The 10,782-nt window shown below is 39.5% G+C and overlaps 1 protein-coding gene across 1 annotated transcript; it reads right to left on the bottom strand.

The window, feature by feature from the left end:
* Positions 1-5,820: 5,820 nt before the first annotated feature.
* Positions 5,821-6,801, bottom strand: LOC129771351 (uncharacterized). The gene is made up of 3 exons (XM_055774902.1): positions 6,342-6,801; positions 6,015-6,251; positions 5,821-5,952 (listed from the first exon to the last, which is right to left on the bottom strand). Exons 1-2 carry the CDS (start codon positions 6,659-6,661, stop codon positions 6,062-6,064), a joined length of 510 nt encoding a protein of 169 aa, XP_055630877.1. The 5' UTR covers positions 6,662-6,801; the 3' UTR covers positions 5,821-5,952; positions 6,015-6,061.
* Positions 6,802-10,782: the final 3,981 nt, after the last annotated feature.

Below are 10,782 nucleotides of genomic sequence, written 5' to 3'. Positions count from 1 at the left end.
ACTGACATTGTTTTGAAGAAAATACATTATGTTATTAATAAAAAATTATAGGAGGTTGTGTCCAAGATACGACCGCATTGTTGACGTAAAACTACGCTGTTATTTTTTATAAATCGCTTGTTTATACCTTCCGATATTATTCTATAATGATGTGAAATTTTAGAAACAACTACTTAGTAGAATAATCTCTGAAATGGTTTTTTCATTGTAGAATCAGTAGACGGTAATTGATTGATGATTCATTCTTGCCCTCGCAAGACAATACACTAGCTGATCATGTCGCAATTTAATTCATGTCAATGCATTGAAAATTAACCTCGAACGATATTCCGGTGGCCTTTTTCGCAATAGACATAGACTCGGCTACAGTCGATTGTATACATGTTTCACCAGCACCATTATTCCACATCTTATACCTACATCAATATATCTTTGGCACCGCATGGAAACAAAAACAATGACAACACTTGCAAGTATCAAATATCATGTTACATGTTATTTAGTATTGCCTCAGTGGAATCGCACCTCTAGGTATCGTCCGTACAACGTAAACCAAGCGCCAAAACAAGCGTTCGCCATAGCATGCACACAAAGCCATTACATTGGTGACTTGAAATTATTAGGAATATAAACACTTCTCATCATTTTGCGCTATTCTCAAAAGAAACGCTTCTCTTAATATTACTGGCCTCAAAAAAAGTTGCATTACTTTCTCATGCTCGAGAGAAGCGCAGCTGTCACCCTTAGTGGAGGAAGTTTTGCTACTGGTACGCGAAACCTAATCACATACAAAATTCCAGAACGACATTTACTTTCTTGGTGACTAAACATGCATTGCTTCATTATGATAAAGATTAGGGCAAATGCAATCCTAGTTGAAGGCAGATTTGCGACCGGTACGCGAATCCAAATAACTCATAACATTCCAGTAAGACATTCAAGTTGCTTGGTTTTCTCCAAATACCGCACAACCTTAACGCCTGCTTCGCCAGAACGTCAGTTTAATGCATTGATGCATTCTCAAAGGCAAGGACGGAAAACAAACAATGTTAACTGCTTGGAAAAAGACTGAATTATGCCACACAGCTTGTACCCTGCTGTAACATCCATCGATGCGAATTCGCTGATGAGTTTGTCAAGAGCGACCGCCTTCACCACCGGCGGGGGAGCTTGATTTTGGTTGCTGCCTGGGTAACGGCGTTTACATTTTCGACCAACGCTCCGAAATCGCCTACTTTGCTGTTGTTCGATTCGGTGTCACACTCGCGAAGGCTCGGTTCAGTGAGAGTGCTTTTCACTGCACCAACATCGCGTGCCTCATTACTTTACGCTTGCCTCGAAATTTTATTGCCCCTGGCAATGCGTTCGTTTTTTGTAGGGCTCGAGCCTGCTCTCCTCTTCTTCTTACTCATCACACAGCGTCCAATTTATGACGCGGAGAGAAAAACACACGACACGAATAACGCGAGAAACGAACTGAAAAAACCACACGACGATATCCAAGTTGGATTACCACTGGTGGGGTCCAATCATAGATCGAAGCGCAGCGAAAGCAAAGTGAACTGGATTGCTCAACAGTTCGATGCCGAATGAAAATTTGCCCCAGCGAGATCTACTTTTATACTCTAGGCAAGTATTTCCCTTCGGGCTCGAGGAAGGCAGCCCAATGTGCCGGTGAGAGATGTGTTGGCTCGGTTAGACCTTGATTACATGTCCCAAATATATGTTTTCCTTAAAGATATCGATCTTCGAGTGTGATTGTTCTTACATCCTTTCCCCCCCATTTTCTCCTCCTTTTCGTCCTTCGCGAGCTATCGGTTCCCTAACATTAGAATAAGTTAAATTGTTAATACATATTAGATGTAAGGATAGTTTAAGAATTCAGTGTGATGTGTGAGTATGAATGTGAAAGTGAGTGTGAGTGTGAGTGTGAACATGGTTACAATCTCCTTACATCCCATCCTTTTCCTAAAGAAAATGTGTCACCCTTCTAAACTCGAGTCGACCGCGAGTAATCGGTTTCCTATTTCATTAACCGTAGAATTAAGAAAACATGTTAATAGTAAAAGTATAGTTGAGAGTTTGGCTTCTTTAAACCTATGTAACTGAGCCTGTACAAATAAACGAATTATAAAAAAAAAAAGTATTTCCCTTCATTCTTCTACTTTTCCTTTGTTCACGGAGACTTTAAATCCTACGATTTCCCCTTCGTTGGTCGTCGATAAGTTGCTCGTTATTGACAGCTCTGTTCGGGAAAGCACACAAATGGACAGAACAAATGTATGAGAAAATGAAAACGCTTAAAGTTTTCATGAATTTTAACCATTTACAAACCAGGGGATTCTAATGTATAGCATATTGAACAAATCTTAGGGAATTTCCGATTCGTTTAGTATGTAAATCGCCAAAATCCGTTCGTGGCAAAAATAGTTATTAACGTTAACTTTATTTCATAAAAACGTGACCTGTTTTCTGATGAAATGAAAGACCCTTAATGAAAGACGTAGTTCTACGTCAAAAATACTGAAATCGACGAAAAAAAAATTTTTTTTTATATGTTATTGAAAAAATTCTCATTTTTTATTTAACACCCGTTAAAAGTTGCTTCACTCTCAATGCTTTAACTCACGAACCATTCGACCGATTGCTGTCAAATTTTGACACGTATCTATTGGAAGATGGTGCTTTGTGATAGCCACGAAGATTTTTGCAGAAGGCGCCATCATAGACGTCAACCTTATGAACTTTTCAGCCGAAATGTTAGCCAACGGACCAGGAGAGCTGGGTGTGATATGCGCATAGATTTCCGTAAACAGAGAAGTATGGTTCGAATGGAACAGTGTTAGCTTCGTTGTGAAGGTCTGTTAAAAAGTTATCGCGAATTTTTTTATCGTGATTGTAATTTTGTATTTTGTAATTTTATAAAAGTATTTAAAATTTCCATCAGCTGCTGACAAGCTGCCACTACAGGTAGAAGTAGTGGTACCTCGATTCAGCCCAATCGAAAAATGCTGGTTAACAATTAGGCCAGATATTTGTGTTCAAATTTCTCGTCGCTGCCTATATGCAACAGGGGATTCCCAAAAAAATTGACAGTTATCTTCTTCTGTTCAACATCTGGAGATGAAATTTGCGCAAACATGATTTTCTTAATCATGAATCTTCGATAATCTCAATCTGTCAAAATAATTTTGGGCAATCGATATGTTATCTACCCTAGAGGAGACACTTATGAGAATTTGTTTTGACTAAATAGATTTCTCGTCATTAGTATGAAAGACGACTTTTTTTTCATGATGCTCAAGTAGCGCTTTGGAAATGCAGAATATCATGCTTCATTTACCCTCGGCATCAATTTATGTGTCGCTTTTGTTTTGGCTGAATTATTGGATTAAATTGGATTGGAAAATTACAGCTCAAGTCATACCAAGTAATTTGGGAGTTTTTATTGCCTTTGACAGGTTTGGAAGTTCTTTTTTGGTTTTTGATGATAAAAATATTACTCACAAATTGCTGTTTTCTGGAAACAGAACATTTGCCATACAATTCTACAAGCCAATGAATACTCTCGGATATCGTTTTCTTCACAAGAACTAGTACATTAAAACTCCTGTTTTAAGCAACTGAATAGCCTTTTGAAATCATGTTCAAATCATGTGAAATCATCATGAAAGTTAGCAAGCTGAAAAGCGTCATAAACTCGGAAGTTAAATTTACATCATGTGGACAAGTGGTAGAGTAAAAAACACTTCATTATTTATTCTTTTTATCATGTATCACACATGTTTCATACACTTTTGAAAATAACAGGGACCCTCAGAGGTTCTCAGGTAAGTCCTGTTCCAGGGATCGTGTAATAAGTTGTATGAGAACCCTAAGCACAAAAACATGGCTTCCACCTAGTGCAGCAAAGCCAGTGGGTCCAGGAGGGTATGATGTACCACGATCTACTAAAACCGGGTGAATACAGATAGCGACCAACATCAAATAATAAATTGGGCTCGGGATGGATCCAAAAACATAGTAATATGATATCACAGCATGACAACGCACATGCGCACACCGCTAAAATCGTGAAGGATGCAAAAAAAAATCCCTTATCTGGGAAACGTTATCGGACTCGCCGTATTCTCCAGACCTGGCCACGTCCGATTATCACCTTTCTGTTCAAATGGGACATGCACTTGCAGAGCAGCACTTCGCCGAATATAAAGATGTCGGAAAATGGGTCGGCGAATTGTTTTTGTCGAAACAAAACAAAAAATTGCAAAGGAATCCATAATTTGCCTGAGAGATGGGCCAACGATGTAGATTCAAATGGGAATTATTTGAAATAAAAATATTTTGAGGTTCTTTTAAAACATATGTGTTTTCTTCATTGAAAAAAGGATAATTTCAATTCGCAGACGTGGTACATTAGGTTATTTTATTCAGTTTTTTACAGTTTTTTTCATATCAAATGCACTGCCACCATTATACAACTTTATCAAGTATTATAAGATAAATACAAAACTCGCTTGAATTTTAAAAAAAGGATTAACATGCTCGCACAAATTGCATACTTACAAAGAAACGGTAATCGTCAGCAGTGAATCATCATTATCAAGTCACTAATACTTCGTTTTGAGTGGTCTTATGGTCAGCATTGCAGCAAGGCACATAAGATTGCGACCGTTCTGTTTACCAATAATTTTTAACTCCCAAAATGTTCTGCCAGACTCGGGAATAAATGCCACCAAACCTTTGGGCAGTGCGAAACTGCGCAATACGTGAGTTCCCTTTCCAATGGGACACTCAAGACTGGGAACGAAATCAGCCACCAGTACCGAGAACATCGATTTTGATCCGCCATGAAAAATACAAGCGTTTATCTGGGGCAATTCTAGGGACCGCCGACAGCTGGCCGTGGACTTGAAGTCGTCACAATTATTTAACTGAACGGAAATGTCGTATCCATGGGGAAAGTTTTCGTAGTAAATAAGTTCTCCATCTATCAGGGTGCACGTCCTGTTGAATCGCGTTATTCGAAATTCGGACACGGCTATTGTTGTGTTCCGAAATCCCGCACAGGGACCTATTCGATTGATCACCATGTACTTGTTGGGTATTTTCTGCAGATCTGTTCCTCTGATGATATCCATGAAATCGAAACCCATGGCAAGATGGGTCAATATTGAGTGTACCAATATCGCTACCCTTTGGATCTTCATTATGAAGACGAGGTAGACAGTCGTTGAGTTCAGCTTGTCACGCTCAACTAATGGTTGATAACAAACTGGCGTTCACAACACGTTCATGATCTGGTTTGAATGGTGCAAAGATTCTTAATACGGCAGCAAACAGTTTTTAATTATTTGATACATGAAAGGATACAATAATTATCGGTCAGGGTATTACATGTAGTGCGAAGCGGCTACGAAGAGAAAGATAAAAACGGTTGATAAATCCTACGCTGCATCATTTTTACCCAATTCGATTTCGATTCTGGTTGACATGGTTTGAAGTGACCTGTGTCCTTAGGAGTATGAGGGTAACTGTTTAAAAAAAGGGCTAAAACTGAACACTTGTGCGGTTCTCACCGAAAAAAAACAAGCTTTCTTCTAGGGCGATTCTACGTATCGTTGACAGGCGGGAATTGAAATCATCAAAAAAGATTCACCTAGATCACGGAGTTGTGATCAAATTGTTCTCAAGTGGTGGTTATGCTACTGTTTTAGAACATCAACTCATGTGTGTGAAACATATGAAATACTATCAACAAATGATAGAATTCTTATCTGGCATTTATCTTCAGTGGATCCTCTTAGATAACTCCATGATGCAGAGTTCACTTCTGATAATATATGAAACCAACACTGTGTGAACATACAAATTTATTTATAATTGTGTTCTACGCATTGATGTTATTTTAACGATGCTATTCCGGAATTTCAACCCATGTACGATTTCAACCTGAAATATGAGTACGAAGCTCAGTTGAATTTAATAATAGGTTGACCAAATTGCATACTTACACGAAAGTTGGCTAAAAGTTGCTACCTAAAAAGTCTTCATCAATTCACTAATTCTTCGTTTTGAGCGGTCGTATGGTGATGCCTATCATAATACACGACATCAGTCGATCATTTTGTTTGCTAATGAATTTTATCTCCCAGTAACTTTTGCTCGACCCGGGGAGTAGCGCAACCAGTCCTTTATCTGGCGCATAGTTTACCATCGCGTAGGTACCTTTTCCGATGGGACACTCCAATCTGGGAACGAAATTGGACAACAACATCGAGAACACGGATTTCGTACCGCCGAAAAAAAAACACGCGTTTATCTGAGGTAGTTCTCCGTACCGTCGACAGCTAGCCGGGGACTTGAAGTCATCACAATTATTCAGCTGGATCGCAATGTCGTATCCATCGGGGAAGTCGTCATGGAACGTTAGCTCTCCGTTTACCAGCGTGTATGATTTGTTGAAGCGCGTTATTCGAAATTCGGACGCAGCTATTGTTGCGTTCTTGAATCCAACGCATTGACCTATTCGGTTCACCACTATGTATTTGTTGGGCATTTTCAGCTGGTCTATTCCTTTGATAACATCCGAGAAATCGTAGCCCTTAGCAAGATGGGACAAGATTGCAAGTACCAATACACCGATTCGATGCAGCATCATCTCAAAAATTGAACTTAGAAATTAATGCCAAATAGATTGGCTTGCTTAGTCAATAGTTGAGAACAAAGTGGTCGAGTGATGCCAAAAACATATCAATCAATTCAATCGGCATGCGTGAGAGAATATCATGCGTCACTTGTAATCTGTTTATGTTCTGTTTAATAGTAATGAGGCAATGTTCAACAGCAGTATCAACTGTGAGAATCTCAACACGACATACACAGTGCAAAGTTCCGGGACTACCGTGCGCTAAAATCGTGAAGTGGCGCTATCTTCGCACCAACGCGCAAACTACTGTCCGCCAACTTCTGGCCAGCTACCGTTTCTACCGTGAACTGCTATCTCGATTTAGCAGCTAGTTTTGGCTGATAAGAGTAACGCAGTTATTTTTTTGTCGCGTCACAATTTTATTTTTGGAACAGAGAGTCGCCACCATGTTTCGTGCCTCCAGGGCAAACAGTGAATGCGGTCTTCTACAAAAGTGTCCTGGAACGATTATTGGCACGGATACGGCACGTGCGGCCCGACCAGTACCGATCTGGAGAGTGGGTTTTTGCTTTATGACAATGCGCCCGCGCAAACCGCGATTTTGATAGCGCAGTTCTAGCCAAATGAAAGGTGACTGACATCACCCATCCCTCCTATTCTCCGAACCTCGCCCCGGTAGACTTTTTCTTGTTTCCTAAGCTAAAGAACGCTATGAAAGGAGACCGTTTTGACGTTGTTCCAGACATTCGACGAAATGTGACGCGTATTATGAACTCCATACCGACTGAGCAGTTTCAACGCGTCTTTCGACACCTTCACGAACGTTCAAAAATTTGTGTGGAAAGAGAAGGTCTATATGTAGAAAACTAATATCTAATCTTTTGAGTATCTCGTTTTTTCTTTGTTTTAAGAAAAGTCACAGGAGGGTTGTGCCCGAGACACGACCGCATAGTTGACGTAGGATTCCGTTAGGCTATCTGTTGATTTTGGATATGTTTGAAGAATTACATCATTAAACTCTTTGATAATGATTTGGTGGCCTCCTGAAAAAGGCCGTTTTGTTTGGTTGTTGGGTAGTGTTTGTTCACTCCACCAGTGTTTACCGAGTGATGATGACAGAAGGATGGTAAACAGTCGTTGGATGGTGCGTATCAGATAAAAGATACTGAAGTGGAACGAGATATGATAAAAACCGCCTTCTGCGATCCTAGACGAGATGCCTCCTGTGTTATGTATGGATGAAATAAAGAAAGAAAAAAAGCTCACCAATGTAATATGAGATAATTACCAATACCGAACACAATTATTAATTTTTCTCATCATTAAAAACATGTTACTTTAATATAAAGAAAACATATTTGAAATGGAAAAGGTAATTTCTTTTATATTTTTTTCGTTCTGAGTGTTTATTCAACCCAATGCAAATTTCAATTGGACTAACAACACCTAATACTGTATGTAGAGCAATCACTTTTTCTAATATTTATTCACTTTTCTAATTTTTCTCGCCGTATAAACTATTATGAGTATAAACTAGTATGAGGGTAACTGTTTAAAAAAAGGGCTAAAACTGAACACTTGTGCGGTTCTCACCGAAAAAAACAAACTTTCTTCTAGGGCGATTCTACGTATCGTTGACAGGCGGGAATTGAAATCATCAAAAAAGATTCACCTAGATCACGGAGTTGTGATCGAATTGTTCTCAAGTGGTGGTTATGCTACTGTTTTAGAACATCAACTCATGTGTGTGAAACATATGAAGTAATATCAACAAATGATATAAGGAGCAAGAATTCTCATCTGGCATTTATCTTCAGTGGATCCTCTTAGATAACTCCATGATGCAGAGTTCACTTCTGATAATATATGAAACCAACACTGTGTGAACATACAAATTTATTTATAATTGTGTTCTACGCATTGATGTTATTTTAACGATGCTATTCCGGAATTTCAACCCATGTACGATTTCAACCTGAAATATGAGTACGAAGCTCAGTTGAATTTAATAATAGGTTGACCAAATTGCATACTTACACGAAAGTTGGCTAAAAGTTGCTACCTAAAAAGTCTTCATCAATTCACTAATTCTTCGTTTTGAGCGGTCGTATGGTGATGCCTATCATAATACACGACATCAGTCGATCATTTTGTTTGCTAATGAATTTTATCTCCCAGTAACTTTTGCTCGACCCGGGGAGTAGCGCAACCAGTCCTTTATTTGGCGCATAGTTTACCATCGCGTAGGTACCTTTTCCGATGGGACACTCCAATCTGGGAACGAAATTGGACAACAACATCGAGAACACGGATTTCGTACCGCCGAAAAAAATACACGCGTTTATCTGAGGTAGTTCTCCGTACCGTCGACAGCTGGCCGGGGACTTGAAGTCATCACAATTATTCACCTGGATCGCAATGTCGTATCCATCGGGGAAGTCGTCATGGAACGTTAGCTCTCCGTTTACCAGCGTGTATGATTTGTTGAAGCGCGTTATTCGAAATTCGGACGCAGCTATTGTTGCGTTCTTGAATCCAACGCATTGACCTATTCGGTTCACCACTATGTATTTGTTGGGCATTTTCAGCTGGTCTATTCCTTTGATAACATCCGAGAAATCGTAGCCGTTAGCAAGATGGGACAAGATTGCAAGTACCAATACACCGATGCGATGCAGCATCATCTCAAAAATTGAACTTAGAAATTAATGCCAAATAGATTGGCTTGCTTAGTCAATAGTTGAGAACAAAGTGGTCGAGTGATGCCAAAAACATATCAATCAATTCAATCGGCATGCGTGAGAGAATATCATGCGTCACTTGTAATCTGTTTATGTTCTGTTTAACAGTAATGGGGCAATGTTCAACAGCAGCTATCTTCGCACCAACGCGTAAACTACTGTCCGCCAACTTCTGGCCAGCTACCGTTTCTACCGTGAACCGCTATCTCGATTTAGCAGCTAGTTTTGGCTGATAAGAGTAACGCAGTTATTTTTTTGTCGCGTCACAATTTTATTTATGGAACAGAGAGCCGCCACCATGTTTCGTGCCTCCAGGGCAAACAGTGAATGCGGTCTTCTACAAAAGTGTCCTGGAACGATTATTGGCACGGATACGGATTATGAAAATGTGATATACATACTCCTTCTCCGAAAAATATCAATCCAAAATTCACCTTTCGTATTTTCTTCTGGCGCTGACGCTGAAGGGGAATCAATTTTTCGAATAGTGTTCGCAGGCTGGAATTGACTTGCAGCGGATTCTCTTCTGCTTGCAACGATATGTAATAGATAGATAAATTTGCCAAAGATAAATTTGGTCTTCTACAAAAGTGTCCTGGAACGATTATTGGCACGTGCGGCCCGACCAGTACCAATCTGGAGAATGGGTTTTTGCTTTATGACAATGCTCCTGAAAAAGGCCGTTTTGTTTGGTTGTTGGGTAGTGTTTGTTCACTCCACCAGTGTTTACCGAGTGATGATGACAGAAGTATGGTAAACAGTCGTTGGATGGTGCGTATCAGATGGAACCCACATTCCGTTTTGCCTGCCAAGATTGGGTCGATGAAATGTCAACAATCGACCTCAAATGCTGCCACCTTGCAATCGATTTATCGACCATTTATATGCATTCATCGAACAACTTGACGCCACTTTTTTGCCAACATGTGCAAGGCGTCGACCTGCTTGCAGCGCTGCTTCCAACACTGCCTGCTTCTTATTTTCCTTGGTTTGTTATTGAGAAGAAATGAAGCATTAAAAGGAAAATACATTTATGAATAATTTTTGTAATTTTATTGTTATCGAAAACTGAAATAAAAATACATGCACACTCAACCATTCTTGAGCATACCTCGAAGAAGAATGTGGCCGGACAATACTGCATCGGCACTACGAACATGCGCTAACCACAATTCTCTTTCCTCATGTGGCACTCGTTCCGGTAGAGTTTGTTGTTCGATCCACAAACATAGTATGTTTTTTTTTTTTTTTTTTACAGCTTAAATGCATTTTTATTCAGTTGTTTGTTTTTGGTAATACATATTTTTACAGTGCAAGTGATACAGTCTGAGCTTTTCATCTTTGATACTGTATTTTTTTTTTAATTCAAATCATACTATTGTGCTAATGTTC

This window comes from Toxorhynchites rutilus, chromosome 2, assembly GCF_029784135.1.
Source record: "Toxorhynchites rutilus septentrionalis strain SRP chromosome 2, ASM2978413v1, whole genome shotgun sequence".
NCBI classification, from domain to species: domain Eukaryota; kingdom Metazoa; phylum Arthropoda; class Insecta; order Diptera; family Culicidae; genus Toxorhynchites; species Toxorhynchites rutilus.
The sequence above is the reverse complement of the archived record's forward strand: the minus strand, read 5'-3'. Positions and strand labels throughout refer to the sequence as shown.